Source organism: Atta colombica, unplaced genomic scaffold (assembly GCF_001594045.1).
Source record: "Atta colombica isolate Treedump-2 unplaced genomic scaffold, Acol1.0 scaffold105, whole genome shotgun sequence".
NCBI classification, from domain to species: domain Eukaryota; kingdom Metazoa; phylum Arthropoda; class Insecta; order Hymenoptera; family Formicidae; genus Atta; species Atta colombica.
In genome coordinates this window covers 4,039,798-4,059,274 of record NW_017259190.1, presented here as the reverse complement: position 1 = coordinate 4,059,274, position 19,477 = coordinate 4,039,798, and the positions used below count along the sequence as shown (strand labels likewise).

The following is a 19,477-nucleotide window of genomic DNA, read 5'->3' as shown; positions in this document are numbered from 1 at the left end:
ATAATAAAAAGTAATTTTATTTTTTTAGATATTTAATTTAAGTTACAGATTACCAAACGTAACATCTATTAATACTAAATATCTAGAAAAATAAAATTTTTATTTATATTAATCTAATATTAGATTAAAATTATTTAATAGCTATTTTTCAGTTTTTTTTTTTCAGTTCTTTTATAAACAAAATGTTACGTCGGTGGAAAGAAAATGAAAACCAGGCTCCATTTCCGCCGGATGATGTATGTCAGTGATATGTTATCCCCATCGTAATATCATTCTAATTTAACATTCGACTCGCCTACACTGGTAACATTAAACGAGATAACACTTATTAATTTCCCTTAAACTTTACGCGATTTACAGTTTCGCAGTTTGCTTAGTTTCTAAGATTCGTAACAAAAATGTCAACTGACGGTCTGCGAACCGGGAGATGATCACGATTGCGTCTAATACAATCAAGGAAGATGTCCTAAATCCCTAATGTCTTAACTATTTTGGCGATCGTATTTTCGCGATTCGCCTCATGAATGGCCGCACCCTCGTCATTTTTTATCTATGGAAAATTAATAGAGGTTTCCTATGTAAGTCTAATCGAAGGAAGATCTTTTTATCGTCACACGCGACTCTCATCTCAACGAATTACAATCATAAAAAATTTTACCCAAATTATCATGATATTTAAATCGTTAAAGGCGTTTATAGACTCGCTTTTAGGCGTCGATTTTGACACCAATCGCGAATCACTTTGGCGATCGCGTTCGTCATTTCAAATATGATCGGTATATAAAAGGACAGGAATTGTTTTTCACTCAAAAAATTGATACACCCGCAAGAGCATCTACGATAGATAGGGAGGTGTGTGTATGCTGGGTACGTATATGTATATACATATGTGTATGTATACATATATATATATATATATATGTATATATATATATTGGGAGTCTCTCACGCGGGGCGACTATACCTTGTGCAGCTTGGTTTGAAAGACATCAGGTACATCTCGACGTTTCGTTACGTCAAACGGTGATTCGTTCGAGTGATACAAAACGGTACGCTCGATATTAGAATACGATATACGTAGATTTACGTACGTGTGTATGTACGTATATTCGCGTGCCGTTTTCCCGCTCTTCAGTCGTGTGCATCGATTGCACCGTAGCGGAAAAGCGTATACATAAATGTATATGTATGTGTATACATAAATGTATATGTTTAAGTACGTACATGTGTATGCATATATAGTCTGTATACATAGCCGTTCCATCCAACTTCGAAAGAGCGATCCTCATTAATCGCGGCTCGAACGCGCCTGGAGAGAGCTTTAAAGCGACCATCGATCGTTGCTGTCCTCGCTCCGAATTCGCGAGAGAGCGAGAGAGACGGAAAGACAGAACTCTCTCCCGAGAGTCGAGTGCTAAATAGGACACTGCAATAGCTCGCAATGCTCTGCGCTTATACGAGATATCACGTCGAGGCTGCACGCTATCAGTGCAATTATACTGGATTACACGCTCTCTGCGACTACTTTGAATCTTCAGTTGCAAGAGCAAGCTCGAAAGAAGAGAGTCTCTCTCTCTCTCTCTCTCTCTCTCTCTCTCTCTCTCTCTCTCGCGTTATCCAAAGCGTACGTATTGTATTGGAACATAATCGCACTCGCAGCTACCATACACGCGGAATGGCACGATGACGCTTGGGAAGCAGCGCGTTCGCGAGAGGATGCCTTCCTCACGAGAGCGTGAAGATCGAAGAGCGCTCCTTTGATCCTTCCGCAGTTTCAATGGCGCTCCTGCGACGTTCTGGTTCCGCGATCAGCAACACCGGGTTCTTCGGAGGACTATTATTATCATCGCTATCATCGGGCAGGCCGTAATCGGTGCGGCAGGCGAACGCGACGCTGTTCGCCCTACGTCGCGTCTTGACCTTTAATGTCGCGCTGCTAGACTGCGTCTGATGATGCTGTTGCTGCTGCTGCTGTGGCTGCGACTGCGGCTGTTGCTGATGCTGCTGCTGCTGCTGCTGCTGCGGTTCCTGCGTCGTCAGGCCACTACTCCTGCGACTACCGCGTCTCGGTATCCCGGTCCACGATCTCACTACTCGGGCCGCGGTGCTGGATGGAACGGCTCGTTCTCAGTCACCCCGGTGTCTAATTTCGGTCGTCGTCGCCGTCTCAACACTGGTGGACCCGCGTTCGCTCGCGGTCGAGTCGCCTGGTCATAAGGGCGCCAGCGTTTTCCCGCGGCGGGCGAGACGGCTTTCCAACCATAAGTACGGCACCACTGCCAGCACCAGGGTCACGGCAAGGCCTAGCACGCGATAACGGGTGCACACCGCGCCGTGCAAACTGAGCGCGAGAGTCAAGCCGAGCCAACGCCAGAAGAGCGATGTGGACAGCGGTCCTTGCCACGCGTTCGGATACAGACCCATCACCAACGCTGAAAAAATCAAAGATTGTGAAATCTTTTCTTTGGTTCCTTCTCCCCTTTTCTTTTGCTTCACTCTGTCTTGATAAAATTGCCGTTTTTACGTTAGAAAGTCTTATTTCTTCGAAGTCTCTATTGACTTATTACGTTTTCACAAAAATAAATAATTTTTAAGAGAAGTATAAATTAAGATATGCTATTTTCAAGTTCAATAGTATTCTCTTCATGCTTTTTCTTCTCACGGATACAAAGAGACGATGTCTCGCCTCTTTTGTCCCGTTTTATTTGTTCGATAAGCATGCGTGATCCCGCTGTATAGAATTGGCAAAAGTGTCGCATTCTGATGAGATGCAGATGCGTGTCAACACAGCGGAGCCCCGAAATCGCTTTCGAAACTTTAGTTTGGCTTAATCGCAACGGTCGAATTCACAATTTCTGCGAACTATCTTGCAAGCTGTTTTCATTCAAAATCGCTTTACCGCCTTTGTCCGCGCGTTGTCGAGGTCTAACAAGATACTTACTATATATCAGAGTTTCCCAAATGGAATTACAAACTCCCCAGGCAGCTGATATAACGTGGAAGAGAGCCGGGTCATCTCCTGTCGGTCTCCAGGTTACCAGAACAAGTAGAAGGCAGGCATGAAAAGCGAAACCCACGACTAGAACAGAGAAAATAATCTGTTCTGTCTCTGATTCGCGATTAAGTCATTCGAATTAACATGATCGAACTAGAATCATCTTTCTGTGTATCTTTACAATTAATTTTAAATAATTTTTTTACTTTTTTTTTTTTTATTAAACTTATCTCTTGATTTGTCTTTGGCCTTAAAATGCCAATCACTTTATTTTGCATATCTATTATTAGACGTTTATTTGGCTGGTCCGACTGTGTGCTTGTCATTGAATTTGATATTTTAGAAATCACTTACCTACGACAAAGTACCTTTTAATGTGCCTCAGCAACATCGAAAGCGTTGCAGCGGCCAGAGCTTGTAATAAAGCCAAGCTCAAGAAGCTTAAGGTCACCGTACCGGCGCCACCTAAAGCGCATACCACGTATGCCTGAACAAAACACAATATGCTCTTTAATTAGAGTCACTTTTTAAAATATATGCCAGTTTATAGTCGATTTAAGAAAATTTGGAGTCACTCGTGTTGCGTTTGCGAAATATTTCAATCGATATACCGATTTATCACGGAAGATGAATAATTCAAGATTTTGTTAATATCTCAGAGAGAGAAAATAATAAAGTATTTTTGACCTCTGTATATAAAATACTCAATTAATCGATAGCTATTTTGAAATATTTTCTTCACTTCTTGGAAGAGAAATTCACTGAATTAGAACAAATATATATCGAAATTGTAAATATCAAGTGATTGTGATATTTATTTTAAATATCATTTTAAAAAAGCGGATTTTTAAATCACTTACCTCCATAAAATCGGCGTAAATGAAACCCTGTTCCAGCCCGATGAAGAGCGTGAGCGGCGCTGCGAGCTGAAGCTTCGGGTCCTGAAACGCGCATTTAACGGATTTGAAGATGTCTTTGACGCTGGCACGATCGTGGTTCGTCTGAGGTTCCTGCAGCCTAGAATCGAGAAACGCGCAAGATATGCCTAGACCGAGCACCGCCAAGCCTAGCCAGATGCTGACGAGGATCCTCGAAGTGCCAGACGTGATCGTCGGCATATAAAGCGATTCGTTGTAAAAGTACATCTCTTCTGAACAGTACTCAGCCCCGCAAACGTCGGTGTTCATTATGCTAGATGGTATCAGATCCGTTAGCCTGACGAGAATCGCAGCGATGAGGCAACCTGGGATCATAGAATAATATATTACAAATAGATTAGTTGAATCTAAGATATCTAAGGTATATGTTAAAAATAAGAGCTATGAAAAAATAATATAATTAGTATTGATATGTACATCAATTATTACAATTATTTATATAAATATAAAAACAACTAAGAATAAAATATGTAGGTACGTATCGAATTACAATAGAAAAAAACTAATCAAATAGAGATATGATTGAAATAGAAATTAAAAAATTAGAAATTAAAAAAATCATTTCTGAGTTAACTTAGAATTTTTCCAAAGATTATGATACGATGTCAAATAAGGTCAAAAGAAATAATAGTTGCGAAAATACCGATTGCGAGGCCGATATCTTCAGCCAACTTGATTCCTCGGTTGAGTCTTCTCAGCAGGCATTCGCGGCGTGTTTCATCCGCGGGATCCTCGGGATCGACGCAGACCAGCGCCAGGCTGGTCGCGGAAACGTTGATGTGCGATGTCCTCGCTAGGAAACTCGAGCTGGCGCAGCAGCCTAGCATCACGTAACTGGGCGCGAGTATGTACCTGGCGATGCGGAATAGAATGCCGTGTGTACATACGAATTAATGTTTAAGATATTCCATTTTTATCCGGTTAAATTCTTTTATCAAATCGTTCCTCGATTTAATTTTTTTGTACTGCTAAAGCACAGAGATTCAACATTTACAATTCGCAACATTTATATTCGTTTCGTATAAATGTCTCGAGCTAATACTTGGAACGGCTAAAGCCGAAACATAAAAAATTTAAAATTCTCAGAATCAAAACGACATCAAACTGATGACTTAACGCAACGAATATGATATTGTCCATAAATTGAAAATTCAATATTCGCGAAATACGATATGGTATTTAATTACCGTACCATTTGGGATACAGATGCACGCCAACGAAGATAGCAGTGACCACATGACTCGCGGTGATGGCGAGATTCGTGCCGAGCCGTTGCACGACGATGGGTGCGAAACAGCTGGTGGCGGCTGCCATCATGTAGAGATAGGCGAGAAGCACCGGACCTAGACGGGGTTCGAACGCGCCCAAACCTGCCTGAAGCGGGAAGATGGGCAGCGTGGCGGCCGAACAACTCGCGTGGCCAAGCAGAAGGGCCGCGATGTGGCGCAACACGACTCTACGTGGTGGTCTGGGCCCGGATGGGGCCGCACGGACCGCTGCGATCAGCCGGCGCACGGACGATGCACCTGCCGATGAGTTCATGGAGTCTCGACGTCGCCACGATAGCGCCGAGGTGCGCGTCGATCGGCAGGAGATCGGCGAGTATGCCGCCATGTGCTGCAAAAGTAAAAAAGAGGAATTTCCCCCCCCCCCGTGCGTATATAATTTAATACGCAATCGGCGAATCTGTAAACTCGGCCAATGGAAGCGCTATAATTAATCATCCGAAAATTAGAAAAACAATAATCTCGGTACACTCAATATGCGCGACCGCAACTTTTTTTTAGACCTCGACGTATTTCTCCGAATGTAATTTCTTTTTCTCTGGATTTAAATTTAGATCTAGCTGTAAATCTAGGACCTCAGTAAGCAACGTTAGATCAGTTTGACTTTAAATTAAAATCCAAGTTCTAAATCCGGCTTCTAAACCATGCATTTGTACGTAAAAAATGTATGGCTTGTTAAAATATTTAAAAACTTATTTAAAAACTATCAGACTTTACTTAAAAAAAACTCCGCTTGAGCGTCCTACATTATTTAACAGTTTTCAACAGAATTATTTTCAGATTTATATCCAGCTAAAGATTCTTTCTTCACAGCAAAACTGTTCTTCTCGCATTATGAATCTTAAATCAATTCAACAGACATTATCAGAATATTTATAAAGATTAGGACGGAAGCACAGAGTTTTGCATAAAATATAATAATGCATAATGAATAAAAAATGAATTAAAGTCCTTCATTTACTTCCTTTTCATGAAATATATGAGATACTCTGATTGGTTGATTTTCTTAATACTTTATGCGTTATGCAAAAGTCTGTACTCCGATCTTTGAGATATGATCGACTTAAGCTAGATCGACTAGCAAGATCTTTTCACGTTAACAATCGATAATGTGTTGGTACCTCCAACATGGTATCATTGTCGCACAGAGTAGAATGATGATGCCCGCTACTTCTTGCACGTTTATGTGTATGCGCCAACGGCGGTGGCTGCGGCGGCAATCGTGCCGGACCAAGACCGCCGATCGGCGCCGGTTTGTACACCGGGCTCCCCAGCTTGTCCTTGGACAGCTCGTGAAGATTTGGCAAGGAACCCATCGGTATAATTATCACCTCGCCACCTGTCACTTCGCGATTACTCGTGTGATGCTTCCTCACGCGCGATCAGATCCCTCGCTCGATCTCATTTCACGATCGGTTAACGGCCGCCACAATCAAAATTTTTCTTATCTGCTAGTTGGTCACCTAGATGGAAGGGAACGGACTTTTAATAACAAATGTAATAGTGCTGATCTATTTTCATACGAATCAAATGTTTCTTATGGACTTCAAAGTTAAGAATTTCGCAATATAAAGTTTATCTAAATTTTTCTGGCACGTAACAAAATCTTGTTCTTTCATTTAAGCCTATTCTACAATGTGCTTTTTGTTTCCTGTTTCTTTTTTTCTCCTTTACAATCGTTTTATCGACAATTGTATTCTTCTTGCTATGTATTTGTTGTTTTTTTTTCGAAATTTGTTAACTTTTATCTCGGGTGATATAAAACAAAAAACCGGAAAAGAAGCAAAAAAGACAAGATGTAAAAAATAGCAAAAAGCAAGAAACAGAAAGCGCATTGTAGAACAGGCTTTAGTCCTACTAAGAAACATTTTGGAATATGGAAATTTAGCAACATTAATTAGCAACGTTAATTATAATGTTATAATGTTGCTGCAATGTTGTTGATGTGTTCCGAAATGTTTCTTGTTTACTGGGATTTGAAACGCTTTAAAAGACAAGAAGTATACGAGAAACGTCAGATAAGGAGTTACTTAATATCGGATAAGGAAGTTAGCTACGAGAATCCCGCGCATCTTGCGTAATTCATTCGAACGATACTCGTGCTAATTAGAGATGGAGAAAAAAAGCAAGAAAAAAAAAATAAAAGAATCGAGAATAAAAATCATAGCGGTCACCCGCGCAGCCTTGAACGAGAACTTGCTGAGCGAGCTAGCTAGCTATCGACGTAAATGCCGTAAATAAATGAAACGCACTTAGTCGAACGAACAGTTTCGTCCAATTGCGGTGATTGGCAATCGATAATAATTGACTTAAACCGGAAATCTAGAAGAATGTAAATTTACACATGAAACTGGTCTGCGAACGCGTCATTCACGATTTTAATCAACCTTGGCAAAAAAGGGGAAAAGGGAAGGGAAGGAAAAAGGAGGAAACACATCGATAAAACATCAGAGCACGATCGCACGACACGCTCGATGCAAACGCGCCGATTGTTATCTGCTTATGCAACGTGAGCCTGTAACATAAGTACCTGCTTTACACGCACACCTCCCCTTAGCAACGCTTATGGCTATCTGTTATCAGACGATCTAACTAGAAACGATCGGATTTACTTCTTGTCTCTATTCGTATTTTAATTTATAATTGTTATTTATAACTGTCTCTGGATTAGCCTTGCGTTAATTGAGCTAATGACTGGACTTAATCTCGCGTTAGTTGAGCTAATGGGAATCTCATCTTGGATAAGATCGGAACATAATAATTTTCTAATTATCGCTCGTAAAATAAATGGAATTTTCAAACTATGAATTAGAATAGCTTCAAAGTTAAGTAATTAGCATCGTCTGTTCTTCGTTTACTTCTGTGTTGATGTCACGAGGCGATTCGTCTCCGAGTCTGTTTAAACATTCAGCCGTCAATAGAACTTTGTTCGAGTTGACATTTGCTGAACGAGATCATTTGAGGAGTTCTCAATTATTGAGAGGAAGTTTCAGAGAGTAATCAATAGTTTTAAAAGCGATTTGGCTGGCTCGACAATTCGACATTCACAGCCGACTATTCGCATCTCTCTCGATTTGTTCGTTCGATTTTGTCGGTTATTTCGACGAGCGTGCTGCACGCAATGGCAGAACTCCAACGCGTGGAAATCTATCGAAAAAAAAAACTCGCCGCTAGGTGGGTGTAGCCGATAGACCGAAGGTGAACTAGTTTTCACACGTAAAACTGTTCACCCGGCAACATAAGACTCACATTTTCGCGGAATCAAAGTGGGAAATTCAAGATCGGCAAGAAAGGAGAAGAAGAAAAAGATGCATAATCAAATTAGTATTAACTGATATAATACGATTTTTTTTTTATCGAATATATAAATACAAATGAATAGAAAGAATAAGTCAAACGCGAGCTTAAATAGTAAGACGATAAAGTTTATTAGACATTAATCTATATCATGAAAGATGTAAGAGTTTTTACAATAATTATATAATAAATGGAATGTTTCAATTTAGTTCTCCTCAGCTATTACAATAATAAGAGTAGTTGTATAAGATTAAAACGTTATTGACAAATTATTAAAAATAAAGTTAAATATTAAAAAAAATATAGAAAACTAGTCAAACCATATCAAAGGTTGGATAATATACTACAGTAAATAAATTATTAAAAATTAAGTCTTCTTTATATATATATATATGTAAGAATTGTCAAAATTTTCTTCGTTTACCTTTAAAGGTGAAAAAAATGGAGTCAAACTGATCAGTAAACTGATCTCTTCTCTAGTATAGTAAAAAATAAATAAAATAATTTAGATTAGAGATCTGTTTATAGATCTTTTTCTGATATAGTACTCTTTAAATTCTTTAGAGTGAGATCTCATTCTTAAAGAAAATGAAAAATGTTGTCGCTCTTTTTTAATAGTGGCAGAATGTTCACTCTTTGAAAAATAAAGTGATTTTTCCATTTTAAATTTTTAGGGAGTGAAAAATCTAATAAAATAAAACAATTATTCGGATATGAGAAAATCTGATACGAGAAAATATGAGAAAAATGACCGATATCGATGGAAGACGAAGAGTCCTCTAAGGAGAAATGGGCTCTGATAGTTGCGGTTCTGGCTGTTCCCGCCATCAGGTACCCTGAAAACCGACGGGCGCGCATCGCAGCTGCATTGTGTGTGCGGTATTCACTGCGTGGATGCTGAATGCATCTCGCGGCGTTGCAACGACGTGCGTCACAGGGGAAAATGCGGCCGATGCGACACGATGCTGAATCGATATTTCGTTTTTCAGCACTGTCCGCGCTCCTGACCTTGGTTATTATTCTCGCGTCGGCCCACGTAACGTTAAAGCTGCCGATAATTACGTGGGTTTGCGTCGCTGGACTCGAGAAAGAGGTACGACGAATGGGAATGAAAAAAATGTTGCATACTTATTATCTAGCGAGGTCCTAAAGAGACCCAGCAACCACAGAAGAAAAAAAAATTGGACGATAAGATCCTTATTTTCGAAAATCTCATTTTCTAAATAATGCCAATTATTAATGTTCTCCCACAGGAAATAATTTCGACGCTTAGTTATCGGTATGATATTGAAAAATATCAATAATTTTACGTTTCTTCTTGTTTCACTGCCTTTCGATTGGAATATGATTATTTCAGCACGCGGAGCAGCCTGATCGAAGAGGACAGCCGCGCGCAAAGCAGGGTTTATTTTTCACGCTACGTTACGCATGACGGTAATAACGTGGCTGTCGGTGAGCACAACCGAAGTGATGCGGCAGTTTATTGTACATACACACATATAACCGAATACCATATAGACGGAGTTTCGTATCAGACGAAACGTCGGAGAGACGATTTTAAATCTTGTTTAAGAAATCAAAAAAATCGATGATAATGGGATGAAAAGTGCGAGGAAAGTTCGTAAAGGAAGCTTAACGGAGCTTACGTTTTCGCGCTTACGCAACTGCCCAGCCAAACAGTCGCCATGGTCCCCGCCGACTAGAAGCTGCCCAAATTCAACCAGTTGTTTCGCAATGGATCGTCACGGAGCGTGATTGCCCCTCGTGAAACCAAAATTGTTGCTCTCATCCCGTGCAACAGCTACGAACTCTGTCATCAATGTTTGCAACGCGAATATCTTTGCATGTCTTTAGAACCTAATCAAAGACGCGTCGTGTCTTAAATGATAACGACGCAAAATCACAATTAGATCCTCGGCACTCGCGAGATCCCAAAGTCGACTCGATGAATCGTCGTTGCGACTATTCCCATCCCAAAGTTGGACGTCAGATATCACCCTGGGATTTGATAGAATATTCGGTCATATGGAGCTTGACGCACTCGTCGTGTAAAGATAATGGACGCTTGCCCCGCTCTGGGACTGAAATCAAATTGAATTCGCGAGGCCACGCACGAATTTAATGCACCTGCGAAACGTCGATGATTATTGAACGCGACGTGACGACGAAGATCTCTCCGCGTCGCGAGTAGATTGCCATGAATCACGCACGGATACCACGGTGTAGTCACTTTGGGGGTGGCCCGTCATATTTTATTAATATTAATAATGAGCTGTGTTAAATATGAAGCACACAAAATCGAAGAAGGACGCGAAAACGCGATCAATCGCTGATCCCTTTTCGAGGAGGTGTGCGGGAGGTTTTAGCTCCAGATTTAATTGATGCTCCTCTCTACACCCACGAGTGAGTCACGCAGGGATATCAGATCTCGGTATTCCTTCGGGAGATGTAAACACAGTCCAAATCTGCGGAATTCCGATCCTCTCGTTTGAATATCGTACGAATTTGTCTTCCCAACTTCGTAGACGCGAGTGGACCGCGAATGCGAGTTCTTACGTGATCGCAACGGACGGTAACCCGAAATACCGATCAGCAACAGGATCCAGATCCCGGGCCGACGAAGGGACGACTCGCAGAGAGGCTCGCCTCTCTGTATCCGCAATTCGGTCTCGCTCGGTTCTGCTCGAGCCAGCTCGGCTCGGCCTCCTCTTCTGATGGTCGATAACAGCGAGAGTGCGTACTGAGGACGCGTTCCTTTGATTCCCACCGAATCTCTCCCGAGTGCAATTTCCCTCCGAATCTTATCCCAGTAAAAATTCTCTCACTAATCTTAATTGATCAATTAACGGAGCCGTTATTAATTTGATCATCGGCAAAATCAATCGCACGATTCGTTAGACTTAATTTGTTTTTACATCGTGACATAAAAAGGCCTTAGCTCGTTCGCACTTGTGCAAATTTACAGTCTGAAAATTATAATACTTGCGAAAGGGGATGTGAATTCGTTTGAATTATTGAGGAATAAAAAAATATTTACATAAACGCGTTTAATGACAATTAGCGCGATATGTGCTTCCGTTTCGGAAATAAAGCTCATCGACGAGTTTGGATTAATTTATAGTATCGAAATCCCGTGTGTGTTAAAAATTAGGTCGGGGTCACACGTGAACGATATTAGATCCTGTAATCAGTATTTCCAAGCCATTAATTACCTGCGTTGTTGCAGGGACGAAGGTTTCCGCTCGCGAATCTAACGGCCTTCCACGGATATGCACGCGCCGCGAGCGTGCAGTTACATCTTTCGATGCAGTTCATTCTGTCGTCGACAGTAACGTCGATTGTCGCACCTGTCACGAGTGGCTGTCACATTTTGCAACGGGGAAACGAGCGCGAAGTTGAAGGCGGTTCGCTGTATCGGCAGATCGTAAAATTAATTGAATCGATAAAAGAAAAAGAGAAAAGGAGAACGCACATACACTGTTTAAATTATAACAAAAAAAAAATAAAAACAATGAAATGAATCTGTAATATTTTTCTAAAAAGGTTTTACAATATTCTCTCTTCTCCTATTTTTTGTACTCAATAATTCGATAATCAGAAAAAAGAATCGACAAATGTTTAATCATTATCGATCAAATCTGAATTTTATTCTTTTATTGACACTTCAATGCTGTATTTTTAAGCTTCCACTACATTTGACTTGGCAAAAAATTTCATCCGGCTATATCCAGTTGTACGTCCTACGATCTCAAAATTGAAAGATTCGACAGGAGATTGTAAATCTAGCAGCACACACATTTATGATATCATTAATCTATTCATGTATTCAAATTTATCACAATTATTATACAATAATATATAATAATATTATAGAGGATGACTATAATTATTGTATAATAATTAATAACATATAATTAATGAAATAAAAAAATGCTCGAAATTAAAGTAAAGTTTATCGAGTAAACAAACATGAATTTTCTTTATAAGATAAAATCCTAAAAACATCCCACAAACTTGTGAACAAGGATGAGTTCTCGAAGCAGAACGGCGCGATGAATAATCATGGTACGCGATATTATCCTATTTAGCTTGTCTCGAAGACCATGTTCTCCGATTAACGATCGCGATCGTGATCACGACAACAGGACATGCGCGTCCTGCTCCACCTCTCAAGGCGAGACAACAAACCGCCTTTGTCATTATACAGCGGTGAGCTGTGACACACGAGAGAGGTACGGGGAAGTGTGTCAATGTTACGGCGATCGCATGCCAGGTATCCATGTACTTAGGTTGGTGCGTGCCGCTCTTCGAGTCGCAGGGTTAATCACCTCGTACCGCTCATTGTGCTCACGGTGATCGAGCGAAGACCGATTATTTCTTATATAGGCTGGAAGTGATCAGTGATCATAGAAGTTGCCAGACTGTTTCGCAAGCTTGAAATAAAATTACAGAATCGAGTCACTCAAGATCGAGGTCCTACAAAAAGACCAATGTAATTATCTTTCAAATGTACCGACATCGTTACATTCTCGCGTAAGCGTCTCCAAGTACGGCATACGTTAATTATCCGGATGAAACACCCGTGATACACATCTTTTGCTTTCAATGCGCGTGACTTGGCACTCCGAAGGACTCTGCCGTTTCCGCGACGCGACGAGGCGTCTCCGCGCTCCTCTCCATGCTGTTCTCCCATATCGTTTTCCAGCAGCAATGATGTAACGAGTAAGGTGCAAGCGGTCAAGTTGAAGCGCGACCTTGAAAATCGAAGATCGAGAGTATCCCCGCCGTCGATGCTGATAGTGGTGGTGGTCTCCCACCATGACGAAGTGTAGTTGCACGTATACACCATATCGCGAGTCCTGTCCCCTTCTTCCTTCGTTAGACGCACGGAAGGAAGGCCCGATCCTTGGACACTTTCTTATAAATGTACGTTGGTCACTAGCTCGTGCCTCATTTGACGCTCCACCCTCCTGTACACGGAGGGTTCGATCCGCGGTTTTGTTCTCTTATCATCTGGTTCCTCGCTCGACTTTCCTTCATCATCGCGCGTCACGCTGATCCAGTGTCGAGAAGTGGATTTCTTTCAATTTTTTTCTGGAATTTAAGATTCTCGGTTTTACTCGTTGAACTTGTGAGTACCTTATATCCTTTTTTAGCCCTATAAATTTTCGACGGAAATTTCTGACAGAAAAGTTAGAAGCAGCAATCAAATGCTTTTCGAGCAATCAAAAGAACGTGTAAGCTCCTCACAGCTTTCCACTTGTTGAGAGACGAATGAAAAGCTTGCTGTATCGGCAAATCGATAAAACATTTGCTGAAAGAAGTTTAATGTAAAGATATTACAAGATTTTCTTTGTTCTGTTTTATTCCGGAAATTTAGATCGAACGTTCTTTCTTCTAGCATAGCGATGTTTTGTATCAGTGCTCCTAAACTTCCTTTCAACCTCCTTGACTATTCAATTCTAACAGAACTTGTTCCGACAGAATTTCAAGTATTAAAATCTGATTTGTACTTTTACATTACAAGGGAATCAACTCTAAATTAACTATAGCGATCGTTTTGATCGATTTATAATGTTCGGCGAGAATTTTGGCAATTGAATTGGGATTGAATAAGAAAAAAAAAAGTAATGAAAGTATCGAGTGAACGTGCGAAGAAAAGATATGGAAAATACATAGAATTCTGGACAATACATATATGCCTTGTATTACAACGATATACAATACGAAGAATCGTGTTCATGCTGTTTGTTCCGCACTGCTTGTAGAAAACATTCGGAATGTCAACAGACAGGAATATAAATCCGCGCATGTATATCCATACATGAGTAATTAAATTTATGTGTTGTCATCAATTTTTATTTAAAGAAAATATAAAATACAATGAATTAAAACAAATCTATTTTTTATTTTTACTACGACATATTTTTCAGGGATTTTTTAGAGACATTTTTTTTCTCAAGATTATCCTAAAACTCTCAGTAATCCGTAAATAACAAATTTTTTTCTCATTGTATGCGGATGCGATTCTCGTTCTCGACTCTCGCTTTCAATCGTAATCTCGGCGATTAATTAATTAATGTAAATGCGATTATCGCCTCCGCTGCTATTCTGCCGCTGTTCCGCGCTATTTACGAGGCTCGTAACTCGTGATACGCCTTAGAGGCCCGTTAGATCCGCATCCAATCCGGGATGCCGATGCACGTTCTACCTATAATGTCTATTCAGCCTTCTAGTGCAGGTCTCTAATTAAAACTCTGCCGCGATCGCTTTGTCAATAGCTTTGTAGCTCGTACGATTTACGATTATACGCAATTCTCTATTCAATATTCACGCATTCAAATATTTAAAAATTCATCGATTGTCCTAACATCCATTTTGTGCATTGAGAAAAAAATATAGTTAATTTTAATAAATATTTAGCTCAATACAGCCAACGAAATATTTACTTACAGTAAGTAAATATTTATTCAATAAAAAAAATGATTGTTAAATCAAATTAACATTTCTCGTATCAAATAAATATATCTTTATATTTAATAAATATTTAGGAAATTTTGGCAGTATTCAATTAAATATTTATTAAAATTGAGTATACTTTTTTTCCGTGTGATGTCTTATTGCACTGCCTTTAATTTCGCGAATGTACTTACGTCTAAATATCTTATTAATGACAAATGTATGCTGATAAGCAAAAAAAAAAAAAAAATTCCATCCACGTGTAAATATTCGCAAGATGCAACGAACGCTAAAGTTAGTAAATTATTCGAATAATAATGAACGAATGATAAATGTACATCGTGTAAATCCATTCAATATCATAAATTGAATTCGTGAAACTATGATTCAGACAATTTGTAATAAATAATAACAATCGTGGATTTGTTAGTTAACTTTTACGTAACATATGCTTATTATACGTCTTCTAATACGTCTTCTAATAATTAAGTATTATTAATTGATATCAATCAATGAATTGATATTCATCCAGAATAATTATTCCGCTTACCTACTTTAGTTACTAGTTATTCCTGCTACTGTACTTATTGCTTCTATATGGAAAGAATAGTTTTGTTGAAGCACCTATAAATTTAGCTTTAGATACATATATTGAAAATATTTTTGTTGGATCAAAATGTAGAACATTCAAATTGCTTGTTAGAATATCAAATTTTTTTACAGTATTATCATCGTGCTTAATCATCTGATTATTAGATAATTACTTCATCTCTAACAAAATTACTTTCAGATCTATATCTAAATTTGAAATACCTCAATCGTTCTTTCCATGTAATTATAATCGTGCATTTACTGGATCGTCTGTTCCTGTGATTATTTGTAGAACGCGACGCTCACGTTTTCTTTAATCAATTAACTTTTCTTTTATGTAGAGAAAGAAATGAAAATCAAATTACGATATCGAGGACAGTGTTGCAAGATGCTCGGGAATTTAATCGTTAACATCGGAGATTTATATTTTTCATTTACTCTCGGGTATAAAACTTTCACCGAAGAAAGGTCGCCGCCGAGACTCGTACGAGCGCTTTGCACGCTTCGCGGAACGCATCCCGTATAAGCGACGACGATGTCCGTCGCCCCGCGGAATCTCTCGAGTGACGCTGGAAAAAAATCATTAAATCCAATCGGCCGGAAAACACGGGAAGCTGCTCCCTTTTTCCTCCCCTCCGGGGAAAGCGAGACGGCGAATGGTTTTTAATCGATCGGCGACGCGCGCGAACTCTCCTCTCGAGGCGATGTATAAATAATGTATCGAAAGGGAGAGCCGAGTGAACCGTTACCGTAAAAATATATTATACTCACGAAAATCGCCTTGTAAATCGAGGCCCCAAATCGCGATAAGAGATTCGCGGATTATGAACGGCGGATTGTCTCGTTGGTAGTCTCGACGAACGAAATTATGATAGATACATATCTCCAGATATACATGCAATTTAAATATATGCATTCAAATCACTTGCATTCTGCAATTTGTTTATTATTCTTCGTGTATTACTACTTGCGCGTTATTCGAGCAGGATGAGTCTATCGTTTCGCCTTGATGCGTTCCTTCTTTTTTTTTTGTTCCTTTGTGCTAATTGCTGACAACGCGTGAGCGCACAGCGCATAAATACAGTGATGTTCTGTATCGTGAAGTGCAAATCTACATAAATAGACTATCACGAATTGTATTTGTAAAATATGCTAGGAGACAAAAAAAATATTTACGTAGAAAGATATTTTCTAAGATTTTTCGAAGCGACGAATTCTCATCTATCTATAACTGTGATATAATAGAGATGATAGTTGAATTTTATCTGGAATCTACGAGTTTCTACGAACATGCAATTACGATCGTTCATTAACCATAAAGAGTTTTTCGATGCGCCCGTCTGTTCCGCTCGTCATTACGTTGACGTTGCGGAACGGATTTTTATCTATCATTTAAATATCTCTCTTTTAATTGGCAATGATGTAATACAAAATAATGGCACTTCTGCGTAATAAGATATAGATACGAGCTATATTTTATGATGTAAATTATAGCTATTCCTTTCCCTGAGATATTGCAATAACATTATATTATATATTCATGTTTTCCGCGTTTCGTTTATTGTAAATCTGCAAAATCATCTTCGAAACGCAATTAAAGTCCGAATCCCAATTAAGAATTCTTTTAAATCTCTGTTTGCCATGAGGACATTACAAATATTAAATTACTAGCCAAAGTCTTACATTAATTAAACTTTTTATCACACTTTATTATTCTCATATCATTTTGATATCCTTTGTGAGAAATCCAATGAAATTCTGCGAACAGGTAAGATAATTTCAATCCTTCGAGGCGTGGAAGGCAATTAAGCTTGAAATCTATTCGGTCTCAGAGTATTAATTACAAGAAATAATTTAAAATAATCTATGATTGGCAGACAATATTCGCGTCTTAAATTTTTTTCTTTTTAATGCTAGAACTTATCAACATTTATTATTTAAGATCTAAAAAGATCAAGCGAATAAATTACTACAAAAATAAAAAAGTGATGGAAAAACTAAATATTTTTCGTTCACTTTAAAAAATATGGGAATGAAATTTGTAAATATCATGGGTTTTAAACCATTAAATCCACTCTATATTTTTTAAAGTAGAAAGACATAATTATTAAAAAAAATTCAGAATCCTATCTTTTACACAAAGAAAATATAACATTAATCTAAAAAATTATATAAAGAGGTCAATGAAAATTAAATAATTCCTATAAAAAAAAAGCTTCGTTATTACGGAAATTTCTTATCCAACAGAGTTGACTAATCATGGATACACATGTAATGTTCAATGATGAGATAATGAGAATATGAGTAATAATAATAGCAGTTATCTCGCCCAATGAAAATAAATTATATATAATGTATATTATATAATGTATATAATGTATATTATATAAATTTAAAGTTAGATTGTTTTCAGATAAAGGCATAATTGTGAGCGACTTTTTCATTCAAATTATCCCGCACATGCAAAATAGACGCAGAATCTTGACTCATGCCAATACTATTACCTCGGGAAGATTCCGTGAAAAGATACAGCGTGTAATTTCAAGTAGTATACTCGCTTATTACAATGCTATCTATTTATCGTCACACATGATTGCAGCTAAAGATTTTTACATTAATAAATCATAGTATACAATAATCCTTCGATAAAAACTTCTGCCTCAACCCTTGCATGATCAATATATAAACCGCACTCGTGCCCTTCAATCTTCCGATAGTTTGATGACAAATCATCAAGACGGATATCAACTATTCATATTGACTAAGGCAAATAACTATGCTTTGCTTGCTTATCGTTAGCTGTATCAGCGTACCGTTCGCGCGTGTAATTACAGCGGATTGAATTACAGATTCGTAATGCTTCTCTGCATCGAGCGGACCTCGCTGATAGAAGCAGTTTCTTAAGACTCAATCGAAGCCGTCGCGAAAAACTATAATTTGTCGCTGTTAACGCAAACATTTCGAGATTATCGTGAGACCAGACGTTTTATCGCTAAGTTTACACCTTGACATTCACTAACGGTCATCGATTGACTACGAAAAAACGAATTTTTCAAGCATATCTAATCGCACTTTTTTTTGTTGATATCGGATTGTTCATGCCATTCGAAACATTCGGCGAGTGGTCACGGCTCCTTCATCGATCTCTCGTTTCTTCAAAAATATCTTTGTCATCTCTATGTCCGTCGCTTTGTTAAGTGAAGCGTGATACAGTTTTTGTTCATGATCGATTTACCTGACGTTCTCATTTAGCTTCGTCAGGTCCGTCTTCGTTTCATTCGCCTTACGTAATTTATCAAATTAGCTCGACGTATAATATAATGTAAATTAAAAGAGAATAAAATAATTATTAGGAAAAATTCAATGAAAATTAAGAGTTAAAGATTAACGCACGTCATTGATTTAATGTTTTTTCGCCTAACGAATTAAAGCTGTTTTGTCGTAACGTGAATTGTATGTTACTATTAATATTAATGATACATACAAATGATAATGTTCGTTCTATCTCAATGATTTTGGTTCAAGGTAATCCAGCACGAGGCTAATGTCTTAAGCTTCTCATACGTGTACGAGAATATGAGCTTTTCAATCCGCTTTTCATAATTTTCTTCCCTCCTTATTTGTTCCTTCTCCAAAAATGACACTCATGTCACGTGTTTATTAAAACGTCAACAAAATTAACGATAATAATGACTATCGTTAATAATTTTTGTTATGCGAGACTGCACGTGTCACTCGCGGCACGTGCGAGAGTACGCTCGTCATCATAGTGACCATGGCGTTGATTCTTTAACTCTTTTAAGTCATACTTTCGAAATGTCAAAATGTCACGATGACGTAACGAAGTATATAATCTATGGCATAACGCGTATCTTTAACGTAGTTAAATAACAATTATATATATATATATA

At 38.6% G+C, this 19,477-nt stretch overlaps 3 protein-coding genes across 3 annotated transcripts in view; 1 reads left to right on the top strand and 2 right to left on the bottom strand.

Annotated features, from left to right (window-relative positions):
* Nucleotides 1-194: 194 nt before the first annotated feature.
* Nucleotides 195-11,638, bottom strand: LOC108691354 (UNC93-like protein). The gene is made up of 8 exons (XM_018199060.1): nt 10,163-11,638; nt 6,341-6,682; nt 5,126-5,550; nt 4,577-4,785; nt 3,856-4,238; nt 3,350-3,482; nt 2,942-3,079; nt 195-2,432 (listed from the first exon to the last, which is right to left on the bottom strand). The coding sequence occupies exons 2-8, from the start codon at nt 6,533-6,535 to the stop codon at nt 2,212-2,214; spliced, it is 1,704 nt and encodes a 567-aa protein (XP_018054549.1). The 5' UTR covers nt 6,536-6,682; nt 10,163-11,638; the 3' UTR covers nt 195-2,211.
* Nucleotides 11,639-12,978: 1,340 nt separating this feature from the next.
* On the bottom strand, nt 12,979-13,365 carry LOC108688594. The gene has a single exon (XM_018194909.1). It carries the CDS (start codon nt 13,363-13,365, stop codon nt 12,979-12,981), a length of 387 nt encoding a protein of 128 aa, XP_018050398.1.
* A 124-nt stretch (nt 13,366-13,489) lies between these two features.
* LOC108691451 (putative metabolite transport protein HI_1104) overlaps nt 13,490-19,477 on the top strand; it is a 13,600-nt gene continuing 7,612 nt past the window's right edge. Inside the window, exon 1 of the mRNA XM_018199206.1 lies at nt 13,490-13,647. The gene's annotated coding sequence lies outside the window, so the exon portion shown is untranslated. The remainder of the gene's footprint in view (nt 13,648-19,477) is intronic.

Coding starts and splice junctions, on each gene's coding strand:
- LOC108688594 (XM_018194909.1), bottom strand. CDS start 13,365: ATGGTGTATACGTGCAACTACACTTCGTCATGGTGGGAGACCACCACC.
- LOC108691354 (XM_018199060.1), bottom strand. CDS start 6,535: ATGGGTTCCTTGCCAAATCTTCACGAGCTGTCCAAGGACAAGCTGGGG. Junction 3,483..3,855: donor TTTACGCCGATTTTATGGAG/GTAAGTGATTTA, acceptor TGTTTTGTTCAG/GCATACGTGGTATGCGCTTT. Junction 3,080..3,349: donor TAAAAGGTACTTTGTCGTAG/GTAAGTGATTTC, acceptor TCTCTGTTCTAG/TCGTGGGTTTCGCTTTTCAT.